Source organism: Orbicella faveolata, unplaced genomic scaffold, assembly GCF_042242905.1.
Source record: "Orbicella faveolata isolate gen_17 unplaced genomic scaffold, um_ofav_v1 contig_46, whole genome shotgun sequence".
In the NCBI taxonomy this organism is placed as follows: domain Eukaryota; kingdom Metazoa; phylum Cnidaria; class Anthozoa; order Scleractinia; family Merulinidae; genus Orbicella; species Orbicella faveolata.
The window spans coordinates 17,282,104-17,302,173 of NW_028301576.1; the positions used below are offsets into that span (position 1 = coordinate 17,282,104).

A 20,070-nucleotide genomic window follows, 5' to 3' on the forward strand; every position below is an offset into this window, starting at 1 on the left:
TTTAGCTCTTGATTTAATGAAGCTGGATTTTTACCCTTGTTGCTTAGCCTATGTGTAGCTGTGGCCACCCTCCAGGACTGGGTATGGCTACATTGTAGGCTGCTTTTTGCTCTGAATTATTCCACAATCCAGTTGGTGCCTCGCAGTCATTAAAAGAGACTGGCATTGACTAAGTTGGAAGACAATATTTTGTATTTCCAGAAAATATCCATACCTCCCCCACCCTCCACCCCTCCACCCCTCTAGAAATTTCAATTAAGCTTGATACATTTCTTCAATGTTTTGCTCTTAGAGAACCCCCACCCCCCAGGAAATTCCAATCCCTGCTGTGGGGGGGAGTATTGATATTTTCTGGAACTGCAGATTAGCACTTTCGTAATGTAGTAATGTACAGTAAAATTCCACTTTAAAGCCCTGGGCTTACTGTATTGGAACTGGACCTATAAACGAATGGGGGTCATATCCAGTGGGGCATATTAGCAGAATAAAAAAAATGCTTCGGGACTGATGAAATGAAACATATCTGAGAAACAAATAAGAGCTAACATACCATTACATTTAGAGCTATTGTATTTATAATACACTTATTGTGCATCACAATAGACAGAACAAGTAGAACGGAACAGAACAAAAGTAAAAACTACAAGCCTTAATGTTATCAATTTGCCAGTCCTCTAGGTAGAATTAACAAAGTTCGTTATTATGGTACTTACAAGTATTCTATGCCTACAACTTAAGATAAAAAATTTTGATGTTAGTAAAGAAATGCAAAAGAAAGCACTTATACATTAGATGGCTTATATCCAGGGGGGGGGGGGGTAAAGTGGGATTTAACAGTATGCAGTAAACTTGCTTGCTCCAAGAGGACTATAAATTAGGAAGTAATCGCACATTTGGACTTTCCAAATCAAACAAGCACACAGCAATAGGCTGATTTGAAATTACAAGCACATTGGACACCCATAAGATGTCAATCATACCAACTACATGACAAATAGGTGTGTGGAGAACCAATCACAATCAAGAATATTGTTTTAGACACTATTTCTTTTTAAAGCAGCTTGGTTACTTCTTTTGTTTCTTTTGATTTTCTTTGTGTTTACTTTGTTTGCAGGACTATGTCAGTGCCTGAAACTAACAGCCCCGGTGGCAGTTTAAGGGATGACAATGGTGATCCACCATCTCGCAGTACTGAAGTGAAGAAGCTCAGTTTAAGGGATGACATCGGTGATCCACCCTCTCTCAGTATTGAAGTGAGGAAGCTCAGTGATCTTCCAAAAACGTCAAAGCAATGGAGCGATGTCCATCTCCCAGTAGACATTCTGTTATTGACAGTCCAGGATAGTGAGTTCTTGGCATGTCATTATTACCTAAGAGATGCTTTTAAAAGTTATTCCCAAACTCTTGGATATGTGTACTTTGGAAACATGGGTGATCAGGACAAGCCATGGAAAGTTGCTTTAGTGAAGTGTTCTAAAGGCTCCTCAGATCCTGGTGGCTCCCAGACAGCTGTTACCAAGGCTGTTACCCAATTGAGACCCAAGGTCACTTTTTGTGTTGGCTCCTGCAAAGGTCTGAATCATGAAAACACCAATCTAGGAGATGTGGTTATATCCTGTAAGCTTACAACAGATGCCTACAAAACACCAGTGAGCAGAGATGTTGGTAACCTTGTCAGAAACGCAGCTGACGGCTGGTGTCCACCCTTAGAATGCCCAGAAGCTTTTAGAGAAGTCAAAGTACACTGTGATGGTGAGATTTTGAGCTGTCCAGGTCCAGTTAGTGCTGAACAGCTGCGTAAATTACATCCAGAGGCAATTGCAGTTGAAATGGAAGGAAAAGGTGAGATTGACTTGTATTAGCCTGTTCAGCTAAAACTACAAAGGTCTATAACATTTCAGTTAAAAATGCAGATTCTTATGGGCACTGGAATGGATTATCGCAATTTAATTAACTAATCTTTCTCTCATCATGATTAGATTTGCCTCAGTAGTGTTCATGTGTCCTTTGGTTGATTGCACTTCCTTGTTCAAAACCTTATTATTACCTTATTATTTTGCACAGTCACATACAAAGCTTTATGATAATGGTTAGTACTTTGGTCTACCATACATAAAAAGCTTGTATGGCTTGGGTTATGATCAAGACTTACTGCAATTATCATTTTTTGTTTTTGTTTTGTTTTACTGTAATTATCATGGTCTTCAGCAGCTATGGATTTTGGTTCAATAATCCCTTTCACTTTTAGCCTGTGAGAGAGCTAAGCTGTCTTGTGGGGTGGGGGTGGGGGGTTTTGTGTGGAAGGAAAGAGGGGGAGAATTTGTGCATGTATCTCATAAATTTTTCTCTCCTTCTTCCCTTTCCTTCCCCATTCCTCACCCTCTAAGAGAGCGTAGCCCGCAAGCTATTTTAGTTTTTCTGGTGCATTTCAAAATCTTCAACTTTCACTGTCATCTGTAAACAAATGAATGTGCTTTCTGTTTCTGGTACCTTCATAGTCTGAAATACAGTAAAAGCTTTTATGACGGGCTGGTCAATGTGCAAATGCCCTTGCGCATTTTTAATTATAATACCAAAGGTCTTAATAAGTAAAAAGACACAACTTTTGGTATCTTAAGACTGCTTTCAGACTGCTTTCACAGTATGTCCACAAAACGCAAGTGTTTATGTGCAGAGTATTTTGTTGTTTACTTACCATCTAGCTGTTTGCACGCACATTACATGTACTTATACTTTCTTTGTCTGTTGTTTTCTTCTAGGAATGTTTACCGCAGCCCATGATTTGAAATCAGAATGGGTTGTTGTCAAGGGTGTGTCACGTTTTGCAGATAGCAGTGCAAATAAGTTGTGGGAAACCTTTGCCAGTGTCATGGCTGCTTCTCTTGTGTCCAATATATTAAGTGATCCTTTTGTTTTTGAACAATGGCCTCACTATGGAGGTATGTATGGTAGTGTGTACTAAGTTCTTTTTAACAATAATTGTTATTGTACAAGTAATTGTCTTGCAGAGATCAACCTGCGTGTAGTTCCTTTGTCTGTTTTGTTTTACAAAAAACTTTCAGAGAAGGGAGGCTTTTGGCTCACAGTCACGTGATTATCAATCACGTCCGAGACCCCAGCGGTATTTAGGATTAAAAGAGATGGAGAGGTGCAAATGGAGCTACGGTTGAAAATCCAAAAAATCTTAATTGAAGCTTTCACTTAGACCCTGAGAAAAGCCTGCCGCAAGAAATACCTGCCATGAAAAAAAAAATTCAACCGATCTTTCCCAGAAATGGACCTCTCACTAGGTCAATGACATTTATGTATTTCTCTGTAGTTATCCATTCTCCAATGGTGGAAAACACGGTGTCTGGTGGAAAACAAGGGGTCTGATGGAAAACATGGAGTCTAATTGCAAAACAGGGGGGTCTAAGTGAAAAACACGGGGTCTAAGTGAAAAACACGGGATATAATAAAAATGACAGGTCGAAATTTTGTCAGGTTAAATTGCAATGAAAATCAATTCTGCATCTCGGCGTGAAACGCGTTTCTCAAACATTCCGTGAGAAAGAAAACCATTCAAAAGCCAACAAGTCGTGCAGTGGTTTTCTTTTGCATGGGGCATCTATTTTATTTTTCGCAGTAACTTGCGTGGATTTTTTTTAGCTTTATGAAAGCAATATTAAAATATTAAAGACTGTTTTGCTTAGTATCTTTAACCATGAAAAGCGACAGTTGCCGTATTTGCTCGATTAAAAGCTGGTTACCTTTAAGTTAGGCTTGATTTCCAGCCGTTTTTTGAGCCCGCGTTCCTTTCCCCACACCTATGTTGGGAGGAGGATAAACAACCGCACTCCCAAAATGGCTGGAAATCAAACCTACCTATAAGTAGGACCTCAAGAAATGGCAACAAAAATTACCTTAGAATGTAAGGAATAAACAAATAAAATGTGGCTGGCCCAGCCGGGCCAAATTTGAAACAAAAGCTAAGGGGGTTTAAAGGGCTATTAATCGAGAAAATACAGTAACCTTCTTGAAATGCCAGTTCTAAAATAAAGCCTGGTGTTCTTTCAAATAAAACAGAAGTCGGTGCAGTACTGTAGTTGCTTGCGTTAATTTCAGCGCGAATAATCTCCACTCTCACGAATGGGGATTTCGTTTTTAGTGTCTCCTTACACACGGGCTTACAAAAAAAATGTTGTTCTAATGAAATCAAAATGTCATTGCCTTTACATCAACTATCGACTGGGACCTCATTAGCGATTTTATAAATGATCAGACTCCAGGTTTATAATTACTTCTGTGGTATTGTACATTAGGGACCCGTCATTATTTATTGCCTGGGGGGTGTGGAACAAGCGTGTGAATGCATGCGTATGGAATGTGCATGGAATGTGTGTGAGTAATGCAAATCAGTTTCATAACATGGGTGTGTAGCATTTTATCCATTAGTTGAATAAATAGACTCGTTGAGTAAAGGTCCTCTGTTGAAAACTACAGAGGAGGGGGCGGAGGATTTTGGAGGGGATAATTGGATTTTTAGGATGACAGAAAGGGGAATCAGCCATAACTGAGAGCCCAAAAGGGGATCACTAAATGTCACATACCCATACAGACTTGGTGGACAGCTATTTGGCACTCTAAAAGATAACATTGCAGTTTCCAAACACTTGGGATGGTTAGTTGCTGGTATGTCAACTGACATCAGTCACAGGGTTTTCAGTAGAATGGCGGAATTCTACCGGCTTGAAATTCGAATGTAGCCACCTGTTCTGGTCATTAAAATTTGTACACATATAACAATAAAATAAGACTTGCAGACTGAGACGTTTGAAGAAGAAGATTAGTATTTTAATTAAAAAGGTGAAACAGTGCAACTTGCTACATCTAATTTTATGATCATAAACAACTCATTTCCTGTAACACTTTGCTCCCCAAAATGCATGAAATCGCATCTTTGGCAACCTACAATTTCAAACTTTCCAGGAGACCATACCCCGGACCCCTTACGCTGGCTTGCCCCTACGGGCGAATTGGGCCTCGCTTTAATTTATGCTGCCTGTTATGTTTATTGGACATTTGTGAAAACTTCTATTAAGAACCCTGATCAGATATCGTGAATCAAAGACTCGGATCAAGAGACTGAACCATGGCGGCTTCATTTAAGTCAGCATCATGGTTCGAAATACTACTGTCACATGACCGTTAAAAGCACTAAATATACACGTCGAAAGGTGAATATGTGTGCAAAGACATTGGGGAATCACAAAATTTATTAATAGCTATGAGGGGAGTATTTCAATGAAATAACATTATTTTAAAGGTGGGATCAGTTAAATGTTACTGTCTTAAGCCGAAAATCCTCCGCCACCCCCCGCCCCCCGGTCCCTTAGTCGCCCTGAACGCTCAAGTCTACAGTCGAAAGTGATTATTTGTATAGAAAGGCTTTTTCATGGTTAAAGGTACTAAGCAAAAGAGTCTTTATTATTAAATTATTTCCTTTTCAAACGTATAAAAAATCCACGCATTTAATTTGCTTTTTTGATTGACAAACCCCTTTCATGCTAAAATGGTGAATTGATTTTTATTGCAATGTAAAATAACAAAATTTCAACTTCTCATTTCAGTGACGAAAATTCATATTTTGGTGAAAAAATGGTTCCCCGTGTTTTCCACTTAGACCTGTGTTTACCACCAGACCCCGTGTTACCCTGGGACCCCATGCCCCATACCCTGGGGACTCCAGCCCCACGTTTTCCATCTAGCCTACATTTGCAGTTTCTGCCCTCGCAGTTTTAGTACCCCCCGACTAGCATGTAAAGCAGTAATGAAATAGTGGTAGTATCTTTTAGTATGCAAATCAATTCCAATTCGCAGTCAATTTTTCGGTAAGTTGAGCTAAGACTCTCTGATATTACCTGCCTGTTGATTTTAGCATGATCAAGCAATTTCACTTCTAGAACAAATTTAAAACGATTCTAAAGATCCAGAAGATGGTTTTTGGGAGGAAATCAACTCAGAAGGTATCATAGGTAATTGAGAATTCAAAGTAGTTTTCTGAATTATCTCAAAATTCAAAGCGAGAATTCTAGCTTAACCGTCATATGACTGTGTTGCTTTGCACGTGTTTGAGATATTAACACATGTTGTTCAACTGCAACTAAATACCCTTCCAATAGCCAGTTTTACGTTTGCAGTCCCGTTTATTCAGATCGCGTATTTGTATTGAGTAATCTTACATGCCGTAGAGCTCATGTCACTGGGTGACTTTGCAAGAATCAAAATGTAAATGTAAATGATAGTAGCTTATATAGTTTTGCCGCATTTTTGTTGAGGACATGCAACTTGACTCATACTTTGCATAGAGAGGAGGTTGCTATGGTGACTAACGCGAAACTTCTGTTTAGGCCTCGGAAAAAATCATGACAGCAAATTCCAAATGATTTTCTCAACTTCTGTTTTGCAGTTGAGATAGATTTGCTCATATAACAAGACAAATGGCTTGTGTCAGCATCAAATTCGAACAGCAGGGTGGTTTGACATACTTTTGTTTCTCCTTTTTTCCTCAATTCTATTGATTGAAATTTGCTGTAAAAGAAACAGCTATTTCTTTATGGGGCATCAATATGTGGAATGAACGCACTCTCATGATTGCCCTTTGTTTGACTATCAGATGTGGTTCACTGAAGCAGTGACTTTGTCACAGGCTTAGTAAAATGCTATGATCTGGTTGTTGCCATGGAAATTAATACAGCATTCTGATTTAAAACTTATTTGATGGGCAGCTACCCCAAATATATCAAATACCATCTAATTTGTGAAGCAGGGAGACCCCAATCCAGGCTACTTCTTCATTTCTCTGCCTACTTCAAAAATAAGTGACAGCCCTGAATTAAGGAGCATTTTAACATACACATAGCATGCCCGCTAGTCCTATCTAATTCCTATTGAGCCATCATGAATGAAATATCTTTGTACGCACGGCCATGCGTATATAACATGATGTGTGCAGTTTCAATTTTGCTGCAAAATTAATGTTGAGTTTTGTTTAGTGGAATTTCCTTTTGTCTATGTTTTGGCAATGTGAAGATTATTCTGAACAATCCAAACTCTACTTCAAGCCTTTGACTTTTGCCAAGCTAAGTTGTTTACTTAAAATTGAGTATTTTGACTTTGTTTGTCTACATTTTCATTGAGTAATTTTGACTTTGTTTGCCTACATTTTCATTGTATTAAATTTGAAGAAGCGAATTTTTCATTGACAATGTTAGAAACCAGGTTAAGCGTTTTCTTTCAACTGTTGCTCAACTGATTGCAGCGTGTTAGGATCCTAATGACCTTCGTTTTCCTTCACCATGCATTGTGAGAACTTTGTAGTCAATCACAAATAAAACATGTTTTAGCACCAAAGTTTTTTTTTTTTAATTTATTTATTTATTTTTATAATTACATTACATTCATTAAGTTACACCTACATTGTATATTACACTACCACACACTTCTACACTACATAGTAATTTACTTAATTACTTTACATACTACTTTTACATCCACATTGTTTACTACACTACTTCACACTACTTCACACTACTTATACTTAACATCCGAAACGGAAATAAATCAATAAGGTTTACAACGCTTACAACACTACATAAGTTTTCTAACAATACAGAAAAAAGTGTCTATACAATAAATATGCAATAAAAAATATACATATAAGTGTCTCTAATTGATAAGAGGCTTCCACTTTCCTTCGTGGATTTTAAGTCGGTTGTTCTTTATGGCTATAGATCGTTCAATGGATTCTATGTGATCTAATTTTATCATGAGATGCCGCAATGATGGTAAAATATTCTTCAGACGACTGTGGTAAATAACTAGCTTTCCAGCGATGATAATATGGTTTAAAAGCAACCAATGAGACCTTTTTTGCGTCAATCCAAAGATTATGTCACAGTCGTTTAGAGAATCGATAGCAATGTGCAAGGATTTAACCCAAAGAGCAACAGACATCCAGAATGCTACAATGAAATCACACCTACAAAAAAGATGCTCAAGAGATTCATCTGAAATTTTGCAAAAAGTGCAGAGGGGTGAATCGATCATTTTCATTTTGTATAAGGATTTGTTGGTATAAATTATTCGATTTAGTAATTTATACTGAAAAACTCTTGTTTTAGTGTCAGGCGTGACAACATGAGGAATTTGATAGATCACTTCCCAATTAAGATCACCACTATTCTCAAACAAGGTACTAAATTTATGCCGTGCTGAAGGATAGACCGGAATAATTTCTATAAGTTTCCAATACAATTTCGAGGAGGTGATTGAATCAAGAGGAAGAGTACTATCTTTTAAGTAAAGAGTGTAGCTGAGCATGATATTCCGAGAGTCAGCTGAATTGTTAGCTGAAGTGTCAGCTGAAGTGTCGTCTTTGGAGTTGATGAGCATTTTTCCATGTGAGAGGAATAGAATTGTAGAGACCAAACAGTAACAAATAATCATTAAAATTTAGCCTTTCTGCCTTGAAAAAGGTCCAAGGTTTAAGGCTACCAGTATTTGTTAAGATATTAGCAAGAGATATGAGACCTTTTGAGAAGAGCATCTTGTTGAAAATAGGTTTACCACTGATGCGAAGGAATTGTTTTTTCCATAATAGTTGATTTAAGGCTTGTTCGCAGGACAAAATGGGTTTTATGGATAGATTGCACCAGACTTTGAAATATTCCCTATTGAAATTTGGAAGACAGCTAGGGAAGTCAGCAACACTGAGTTTGCAATGCAAGAGAAACTTACCACCGTAATCTTTCAGAAAAAATGAGAGTATTTGCTTCCAAGGGCTAATATAATCTTCAGTATATTTCCTAAGACACATAATTCGTTGCGTATCGATCATTGTCTGAATGTGAGGCATTCTCAATCCGCCGTTTTTATAGTCGCTTATGAGAGCAAGGCGCTTAATCTTATCCTTACCTTTCCAAATGAAGCTATAAATAGTAGAATCGATTAGCTTAATAATATTTTTTGTAATATTTTTTGAATTTTCCCATATAAAGTGAGGTGTCTCCATTCCCATCTTTTCAAAGTTTTCGATAGCGATTTCAATATTTCTTCGAAATTCAGTTCCTGTCTTTTGCGCAAATCATAGGTGAAATAGACGCCTAGAATTTTCATAGGTTTGTTAATTTTCTCAATGTTGATGTGCGGGGGGTTGTAATAGTTTCTCCCAAGCCACAGGGCTTCAGTTTTCTCAGTATTCAACTTCAAACCAGAACAGATGCCAAATCTATCTAGCATGATGGAAAGGCGTTCAAAGGACTGAATACCTTGTAAAAATGTCGTCGGGTCATTGGCAAAGGCTGTTAATTTAATTTCCCTGTTTTCCACCATAATTCCTCTTATGTTTTTGTCGTGCCGAATAGAAGTTGTTGTCGCCATGTTATAAAAGAATTGGTTCATGCTTTTAGCTGTGCGTATATCAAGTTATGGATGCACTTGGCCGGGAAGTTTGCAGAGCACTCAAGAAGCTAGAGTTGCTCTCGGCTATCGCCTCGAGAAACTCTTGCGTCCTTTTATGCTCTCCAAACTTCCGGTGTGCATCCATAACTCAATATACATGTACGCACTCTAATAATAATAATAATAATAATAATAATAATAATAATAATTGTCGCGGCTAATCGCCGTCGCAAAGTAAAGCAACGACGCAGCTCAACAAGGTCAAACCGAAAGCATACATTGGCGCCTCTGGCAGCTGCTATATGGTCCATGTGTGACCTTGGAGCAAGCATGAGCCAATTCTTTATTGCTTTGTAGCGGAGCTCCTGCGTACCAAGAGCGCACGAGCACAGCCCCATACCTTATAAAATTTGGTAACCCCTTGATCTGAAAAATTTTGGTTGTCACCTGACTGTCCATACGTACGCACATACATCCGTCCATAAGCTAATACCTTGAAAACTGAGAGTAGCACCATTACCATAGCTAAACATCTTTGATTTTGGGCATCCATGCTATTTTTAATTGACAGCTGTCACGACAAGCTATCTGCTGACCAGTATCATGTGACTATATCGCGGGCTCAGGTTTAGAGCTCATCGAGGTTGTGTGTTTTTTTAAAGTTGACCACTGACCAGTTACTGGTTTACTGATTGGATCGTGGGCTGAAGTCATGTTATTTCTCTGTGGGGCAAGGAAGGAGTACTTGCAAAGGCAAAATTGTGGTGCAAATTAACCCCTGGCGCATTCTTGACTTTTCTTCTGACATATTCTTTGTACAATCGTCTCTTGGAAAGTCCCTGATATATCGCATACGTAATTTCTACAATCTTGTTTAGGCTTGTTGGGTATAGTTTGTTAAAGTTTAACTGGAAAAAATAGCGAAACCACACGCTGAGCAATTACATGCTCACAATCGATCATTTTTTGAGTTTCTGGTCCTAGAAAAAATAATTCTCTTTTTCTTTTATCGTCAGTTATTGCAATCAGAAGCTCTACTTTTCGGCGTGGCTAAATCTATATATTATCATATATTTAGGTGAAAACTATTGTATTGTGGCAAATGTATCGAGATTTGAAAAAAAATCTTACGACTTTGATTGTGAGGAAACCTTTATAAGTACAAATCATCCCCATAGGTACAGATTTAACTATGGAGTGGCTTTGAAAGTAACATTATTTCCTCTGGGGGTCCTGGGAGCATCCCCAATGAAATTTTGAAAATCGAGACAAGCTCACACAGGATTGCTATGCACTCTGGAGGTCAGGCTTAGAGACAAAATTTCATGTCAGTTTTAGACACTTTGCATGGCGCATGTCCAATACAAAGACATGGAGGGAACATTGCTCACCTACAGCTTGTATGACAATAAAAGCAGTAGTTTAATCTGTATTTTTTTTTATTACATTTAGATCCAGTGGCACGTAGACTTTTTGGATGGCCTTTTCCTACATTTTCAAGCCCCCAAATAGTAGCTTCTCTTTAGCTGAAACAAATGATTTGGAAACAAAATAAGATGCAATTGTTTGACATTGTGATGTATTGTGTTGCAAAAAAAAAAAACGAAAAACAAAAAGAGAAAAACTACAACAAAATTGTATTTTGAGTTTTCTTTTGTTGAACATCACATCAATTAGCATTTGTTGTTTAATAGGGGTAGAGCTGTCTTGTACTGAATATGTAATTAATAAAAATTATAGTTATTGTGTTTGTTTTCATTAATTATAATTTAATTAATATGAACTTGCCAGAAAAAAGAACTTTGCCATTAAAAATTATTTCCGCAACACATATATGCTGTTCTTCTGTAGCTATCCATTGTCCAATGAACCCCTACAGCGATGTTGTGTTATTTCTTTTTCTACTGTTGTGTATCATTGTTACCAGCACAGTTAAATTTTGACAAATGTGTTTTCTTGCAGACATATCAGCTGGGGAGGAGAGTTCAAATAGTCATTCAAAGAGAGAGTTGCATTGTTCAAGTGATCATCCAGATGCTAAACAAACCAGGCTTGCAGGTATTGTTGTTAGTGACAATTCTAGTTGTATGGCATGCGGAAGCCCACTGTCATGCTGTGATGCTGTTCTTCGTGAAGGAATGTAAGTTACTCCAAAACTTTGTGGGGCTTCACATACTTATGCCAATTTTTTTTTTCAACCAAATTAAAGTTCATTATTTGAGGTAACATTTTCCAAAAACTTGAAAATAAAATTGGGAAAAAGAAATTTTTTAATAAAAGTTATTTCTGTCAAGGTGTCATAATCCCCAAAAGGTATAGACTCCTCAGTGACCTTTTAGTGGGCATTAATAAGAAACATATTGAAGCTCTTCAGTTTTGGTAGTGTTCAGAAGATGGTACATAAAAATTTAATATGATATTTCATGGTGGTGCAAAACAGTATTTTACGAATGAGCCCAAAGTGTGAGTAAAATATTGTTTTTAACGGGAGAAATTAAAATTCATATCTTCAAGCCACCATGTGTCATCTCTGGAACATTTCCTTGTTTCCCTAATGGGACTGTAGTTGTGAGGTACAGTAAACAACGTTTGGTAGCACTCGATTTCAGTGGCAATATACTGTGTTAAGAGCGATGTTTTAAGCGCACTTCTTGTCGGAGAACGGTGAAAAAGCTGTTGCTTCTTGTGGCAAGGAACGAAACTTGATCGCATGACTGAATCAGGCAAATGTGATATCTGATATCCTGATTCATGCTCAGCCCTCCCCCTATTTAGTGTGCGAGACCTTCATTTCTTGCCTCTTTAGCAAGCTCAGCCGGCAAGAAAAACATTACTCAGGTCCCGGATGATGTTTCATATAAATTTTACGACTGGTGTATTTTCCTGTTAAACACCCGTGTCTATAAAGTTTAAAAAAATCCAAATTACAGTCTCAAATAACGATTTCACACCCAAAAAAGAATCATAACAGGTCTCAGTGAGTTCAAAAAAATTGAGAATTAATCCTTGTTATCAAGAAAAATTGATATCGTAGAGAGAGGCATTGTTAAGTGAAACATGTGCTCAGCAGTTCAAAGGGAAAACAAAAATTGAGAGTGGTGACAATCAGCTTGTAAAACCAATGATCCTCAAAGCTTTGTGTATTTTTCTCTTCCCAATGTTAAGATTGATATTTCTGGCCAGTTGGTTTAAACGAAGTTTAACTTGCTCTTACAGGCACTGCTATATCATCACACTGTAGTAAAATGGAAGTGTGGAAAACTGCAAAATCCTTATATAAAACCGTGTATCACAGACAAGGGTTTTATGTATTTGTAGCACTTAGAGAATCAGAGTTTCTTTGGACATCCTGTATTATCCCCACAGTTTCAACTGGTGTAAAAAATGTAGTAGTGTATTTGTAAAGTTTTTTGTTAGATCTCAAGAGCAAGATTGTTGTTGTAAATGACAGTTATTTCTTTATGGGCACCAATTATTTAATGGATGCACTTCCATGATTATTATTAGCCCTTGGTGATCGGGTGTTAAGTTTTTAAGTGGTCAATTTGACCAAGTTTTCTTCACATGTCTGTAGACACAGTAACAGGCGAAGACAGTTCACAGGGTGACCATCCAGATGTTGAACGAAGCGGGATTGCAGGGACTATTTTAGGGACAATATTTCTGGATTGAGCATGTTAACTGTGAAGCATGCTGGGACTTTGTCACAGGTTCAGTAAAATGCTGTGTTGTTTTTGGTCAAGAAAGTTAATTACGGTGTTCTGATTAAAAAACTTACTTGATCGCCAGCTACCTCAAACATATCAAATACAACTCATAAAGATCTGAGCTGTCTGTGGTTATAGCTGTTTGTTGATTGTGAACGTGCAAAAAAAAAAATACCTTTTTTTATCCACACTGCAAAACAACTTGAATTAGGTAATAAAACAGATGATATAAAAATGAAAACGTGAGGTGAAACTCTAGAGTCAGTGTAGCCTTCTACACAGATGTTTGTCTCGTCACGTATTGCTCTCCATTAGAGGAAAGGTTGTGTGACAAGCCCCAAGAGCGTCTCGTCGCCGAGGCTAGAGTCCGTGTGATGTCAGTATTTTTTTGGTGTTAAGTTTTTATTATTCAACACAACATTACAATCTGTGATGTCAGTATTTTCGTTGATGTGGTGATACATGGGATGAATGAACTACCTGAACTTCTAAATCCCTTTAATTGCAAGTCCATTAATTGTTTCTATTTTGCAAAATGTCCCCCTTTGACTTTAAGGAATGCCAAAGACAGCTACATGCTACTAGATTTATAATTCTACAAGTAAGGTTAAAATCATCACATGGGACTTGAGCTCTGCCGTTCATTAGATTGACAAGATCTTCACATAGTTATCATGGGTGAAAGATGTCAGGAAATCTACTGGAGTGCAAGAGAGCATTTAAGAAGACTACACCGGCATATTCAGGGGCGATAAACATTGCAACTAGACAAGAATCTTAATTTGTAATGCTAGTTATAATGTACAGCGTAAAAGTGTCAGCTCATTCTACTATACAGTTATATATTGATACTCAGGGGAATTAAGATTATGTACATGTATGGGTGCAAGTCAAGGAAAGTAACTTCACTAATAATTTGAGAAACCATTATATCAGGGTTAAGTTGTCAAGTTTTTTACGTGAAATTTGGTGCAAAAATTTACGAGTCAGTTAGTACGTTAAACAAGTTCTAAAAAGCTTTTCTTTTGCCTGTAGCCCAAACTACTGAGCAAGACGTGAAGCACATGAATAGAGAACAGGAGCTGGATCAATATGAAGATCACGATACTTGGTTGAAGATGGTCAAACAGAACACTTATTCTTTCGTACGCCTGCAGAAGGAGGAACAGACAGACCAACAACGAAAGGTTCGTATCATATAATTCGTAAATAAGACAGTCAAATTCCTATCATAGACCCAAATCCTTTGCGAAAAAATTGTGGGTGAGGCTAGAGTAAACTAATGTTACACTGTTCTTAATAAGTAATTTTTTGTCATTCTTTTCAGCGGCTGAATCTGTTTGTAGCACGGTTCCAGGACCAAATTCCTAGAGTATATGTGTGTAGTGGCTGTCGTGTAACACTGTCAGACATCCGATACCGCTGCCTTAACTGCATTGATGTTGACTTCTGTTCTGACTGTTACACGAGTGAGTATAGTCATTTATGGTATATTGCTGGGGGGTAAAGAAAACTACAAGGGGCTATATCACCCTTATGCACAGGAGAAGTCCTTTTCAGCTTTTGAGCAGGAGAAATCAGTTTTTATGGTCACAACACTTGATAAATTAATGCCTTAAACTAAGTTTTGCTTTAATCAGTAAATAATAATGTTCCTAAGAAACACAAAGTATTTTTTTTCTCATGGACTCAAGCTTCTGAGAAAAAGAGTGCCAACTTTTATCAGTCCATAACTCTAGTCTTTGTACACGCCCTGACCCCCCTCCTGGGCTACATGCTTGTTTGGAAGGCTTGTATGCTATTCCCGAGTAAACCACCGACAAGAATTGCAATTACTGCTAAGGTGTTTTTCAGTGGGGATTGGACAAAAACACACTTGTTTCCAAACTGAGTTTGTATTGGCTAACAGGGGTGTATCAGGTGTTGCCTTCAAGTAATTTGGCGCATAATTTTTGTTTTATAATTATTTAGGTTTGAATTTATTTTTTTTCAAACAGAAAGGGTGAAAGCAGAAGGTCACACAGAAAACCATGAAGTTATTGAAATGAGGTTGGTGCTAGAATAAACAGCTGTCTGGTCGCCTACAAACTGGTAACTTTTAACTTCGAAAAAAATGATAATAATTAAATAGAACAATTCGTTGTGACAGAATGTGCAAGGAAAGTTTCACTTGATCACCTTAAAATCTTTGCATGTCACACCATGTGCCATAATCTTTGTGTGCAGTCATAGTTGCTTTCTGTTTATTTTGTTTTTACTTTAAAGAAATCAAACTAAGCTGCTTCATTCACCTCGTCAACTTTCAATTAAAAAAGTGTACCGCTTCAAATATTTAACCACCACATGTACAATATAGCAGGCTTAACAGGACACCCAAATCATCTTAGCAGTAAGAAGACTTAAGTGGCAAACGTAATTTCTAAATTAGTGTATTTGTGATCAAATTACTGTCTTAAACTAAACACTACCAGCTGAAGTGGACACCAAAAATCCAAAATTGAGACCTTTAAGCGAGATGATGAGTATCCCTGTCTCTTTCAAAAGGCAGTGCCTCTCCACCCGCAATACTCAGTTAGGAATTCGTATTTCTTAAAGGAACTCGGGCATGCGGTGAGATTATTCACTAAGGTTATTTACTTTGCAAACTATCTGTCAAAATTTAATCGTTTTTCAATGCCACCCAAAAAGAAACATATCGCGCAATGGGATATGATATTTACAACATAAGGCGACGGACCATTATTTTTTTCTAAGGGAGTTGGGAGTTTTCTGTGGTCCGAATTTTTTTCTCACCTTTAGGTTGTGCATTTCTTGGTGGGCAATAGCTTGTGCAAGAGTTTTTGTAACATAAAAAATCAAAACAATGATAGTAGGAGAACTTGCTCGATTTTTTTCCCCATGGCTCCTCTTGTACGATTTTTTTTTTTCACAGTTTTTGCTGTGCAGGAATTTTTTTTCGGAAATTACCCAGACCCCACCCCCCAGAAACATAATGGTCCGTCCCTATTAAACATTGGAGGAAAAATAACTGCTCTAGTTGTTTGGAATCAGGCGCAACAAATTTCTTCGTGAAGAAAGAAAAGAATATAAATAATTTTACTTTCTTGTTGTGGTTAAGAAGTTTGAACTGAAGTCTCTTCATCTGAGTTAATAGCGAAAATCCTCAGAAAAGCAACGCAATGTCTTATTCAAGAACGCAATATGAAGGGCTAGGAAAGTTACACAAAACGACCGAAGAAAGGCGATTCCAAACACTAAGGATTGCACTCGCTAATACACAAAATAAGTTTGGCAGGCTAAATGCGACTAAACTGTGTATCAGTAATGTAAGCGTGTATATATTATGGCACTACAAAATGTATTACTTTCAGTTCATTTCGATCTTTGTTCTGCGACGTCTTCGATTCAATTCCTTTGGGTTGCCATCGTAGTTTTGCAAAACAGAAGTATCCCTTCCTAGACTCTCAGTGAAACTAGATTTACATAATAAGTATTACACTAACAAATAGTGAAATCTGGCCCGAAACCTGATGTCTAATATGGTTAAATTTGACTCGATTTCCAGGGAAATAAGTTGCACGTCGGATATCGATCATTTAAATTTTGAAGTAGGAAGTCAGAAGGCTCAGAAATCAGAAGTCAAAAGGCTTTCGCACTGGCACTTAAAAATGTGCAAAATTAGAAATCAAGTTTTCCTTTGAACTGAGCTATGTTGTCTTTTTGTCGTTTATGGTTTTACAGTGTTTTAGGCGACCAAGCGGTGGATTAGGGCTTTTTTTTTTTTTGGACGGGGTGGTTTTTCACCCGAAGAAGCGCTTCTTTGAGTGAAAAATCATCAAGCTCAGAAAAAGTCTCAAACCGGCTCTGGAACGCCTGCAACCCTGTAAAATCACACGAATCATCAAGGACACAACATAGGTAAGTTTAAAGTAAAAACTATTATGAGGCGTCTTATATTTTCGGTATTTCATGACGTGATAGTGACGCTTGCATTCCGCGCTCTGGTGGCCTGTGAGCCTAAAATTGGCTACAATAATGAACCAGTAATATAGGAAATCAGGTTATTTATCCCTTCAAGCGGTGATGCCTCTTAATCCCGACTCTATAAAGCTTATAAAGCCTTGAAGAGTGCTTTACATGTAAACAATGTCTCAGAATTTTGCATTATGTTATTCAATACACTGACACGACCACATCAATTAATCAATGGCCCAAATATGTTTGAGAAAATAGAGTGAGTCTTCACGCATCCTTACATTTAAAAACACTTCTCCTAGGAAACTTAACAGTCGTTCACCAAATTATGGACCAATCGTTAGGCTCAGAAGATATACGGTAACTCTTTCGCGGTTAGAAACATTGAGTTAAAGGATTTCTTTTAAAATTTTGACTTTTAATCTGACACTCCTTACTGTGGGTGAGAAAGGCAAGGAAGGTTTCAAGGATCACAGTTTAGAAAAAAGATGGTCGAGACCATCAGACTATAAATAAAAATGTGATATCAGAAAGGTAGGGCCTTTGTTATGCTTTCTTTATTAACTTTATATCATACGGTTCATCAGATTTTAGAATAAACTTCGTGGCCCTACGCTGAATTCTCGCTAGTTTCATATTTCTGTTTGTGAAGGTGGACGAGGCAACTGAATAATACTCCAACTTGCATCTAACCGGGAGCATTATAGGGTCTTAAAAGTGTTTATATCACCTAGTTCTTTGTAAGTTCTTTTGATTACAATATAAGCGTTTTGAGAATTGTCGTGGAAATTAAATTTAATATCCCAGACGTGTCTGTGTAGGCCACACGAAATTGGCCACATTACGTTATTTCGGAGATTCCAACGGCAGATGATTTTCGACAATGAATTTTGCGTGAGTAAAAAATCTTTGAATTCGTCAAAAACATAGCCAGTGGAATGTGTAGCGGAGCAACAAACTTAGCCTTTTCGCCAGCATGGTCCCACTGTGTGTTTCTTTACGCGTTTAGCTTCAGCTTGCTATTTATTATTTTCTCATTATATTGTCTGACTGCTTCCAGATGTCTCCAAGAGCATATATTTTTTTGAAAGAAAAAAGTAGAAAGGGAGAAATTAGCTTGTGTAATAAACGAAAAGAGCTCAGTAAAATGTTTATTTTTTGTGTTCTGTTTTAAGTGTTATACCAAAACCAAAATGGCACATTTGTAGTTGCAGACATAATGTCAGCCTGCTAGTTCTAATGATAAAACATGGCATTGTTTTGTATGACTCTTGTGACTGCTTTTTAGCAGATGATAGCCATTGTTTTTCAAGGCAAAAGGGAAAATAACTCGGTTCTGTAAGCCTTTTAAATGTCCGAATACTTTGCCTTTTTTGTTTGAAATAAACTTCTTTTGCTCCCACCACCTGCCTGCCTGCCTGCCTGCCTGCCTGCCTGCCTGCCTGCCTGCCTGCCTGCCTGCCTGCCTGCCTGCCTGCCCGACCGACCGACTTTCCGACCAACTCGCTTAAATGCCATGTTCAAGCTTACAAGCTCTAATAATGTAATTCACGTTCCATTGTTTCAGATTCAAGTGTGGTGATTGTAAAGGTTTTATACTTGGGAGACGATTTTGCTGCTATAAGTGCCCTGACTTCCTTCTTTGCTATAAATGCCAATCAAGGTAATTTACATTTCCTTTGAAGTTGTTAATTTACAACTTAATCAGTTTTTTCTTTCTTCCATAAGAGATTCACACATCTGGGCATTAATCTCGGGTTAAATCGCATATGTATTTCTATCAAACAATCTTTACAAGGTCAATTGATAAAGAGACCATAGGGAGACTACAAACTAACTATACCCTTTCTCATCAAGGGCCCATTAACCGATCCTTGCGCGCGCTCGCGCGCGTTGCTAAGGAAGTGAAATTTCACTTCCAATTACTAACGTGAGCCTGAGCCCCGGGAGGTACTCCCTTATATGGGCTAAACAGGTATGTGCGGCCCTAAAAAGTATGGTTTTTCAGCCGTTTTGGTCATAAATAGGGCATCGATTTTGGCCATTTTCGTCAGAAATAGGGTATGGTTTTTGCACTCTGGTCTTGAATTTACTATGTTTTTTAGAAGAAGCTACTTTTTCATCATTATCGATAAGATCATCAACGAAAGCCCTCATAAATTATGTTTAGAACAACTGTGCTAGCCGCAACGGCCATAAATAGGGTATGGAATTTCTGTTCAGGTCATAAATAGGGTAGGGAAAATCGCAGATTTTGGTCATAAATAGGGTAAGGGTTTTGGGAAGCGGACCCCACACCCCCACCCAATTTTTCTGGGAGTACCCCTCCCCCCGGGGTTCTGAGCGCGGAAAATAAAAGCAACTCAACAAATTGCAATATCGCTTTCATTTTAGATGTTTTTTTCTTTGTGTTTCACAAAATGCAAAGTAAAACAGTACAAGCAAAAACAAAATAAGAGAAAGACAAGAGGATAAAAAGAGAGAAAACCAACTCCGTGTGGCTTTCGTGTACTTCGTCTGATCTTACCGAATTGCGCTGCTAGTGTGAACTGCCGCGCGCTGATGGGGGTAACTTCCAATATATATCAGGGTTACTTTCGGTTTCGTTGAATGTCAAAGGAAACGCGGTTTATCGGTCTTTTTCGCCGAGTTTCGATTAAAGCCAACGTTGGAAACATACCTATGCATTGCTTTTGTGAAATCGTACTTTTCCCAGAAAATTACGAATTTTTCAATATTTTGAATTTCTCTCAAAATCTGGCCTTTAAGAAATGAAACAAAATCTATGTATAGCGTTATGAAGATTAAAATTAAAATATTAAATCAATGAACAAAATCCCGATGACGTAATTTACCTGGGAGCCTTTGCATTTTGTCTGAATCAGTCACATGACCATGGGCGTGGCCTGATGACGTCAGCACTGGTGTTACTGATCATGAAAAAGTA

The 20,070-nt window shown here is 37.8% G+C and overlaps 1 protein-coding gene across 2 annotated transcripts in view; it reads left to right on the forward strand.

Annotated features, from left to right (window-relative positions):
* Positions 1-20,070, forward strand: part of LOC110067402 (uncharacterized) — an 89,703-nt gene that overhangs the window by 9,620 nt on the left and 60,013 nt on the right. Inside the window, exons 3-9 of one of the 2 annotated variants that reach the window (XM_089278620.1) lie at positions 1,115-1,842; positions 2,760-2,939; positions 11,404-11,499; positions 14,184-14,335; positions 14,476-14,617; positions 15,146-15,197; positions 18,691-18,786. In XM_089278620.1, coding sequence (XP_089134746.1) covers positions 1,119-1,842; positions 2,760-2,939; positions 11,404-11,499; positions 14,184-14,335; positions 14,476-14,617; positions 15,146-15,197; positions 18,691-18,786 — 1,442 coding nt within the window. In that variant the 5' untranslated portion in view covers positions 1,115-1,118. The remainder of the gene's footprint in view (positions 1-1,114; positions 1,843-2,759; positions 2,940-11,403; positions 11,500-14,183; positions 14,336-14,475; positions 14,618-15,145; positions 15,198-18,690; positions 18,787-20,070) is intronic. The other variant, XM_089278619.1, reaches the window with a different exon arrangement.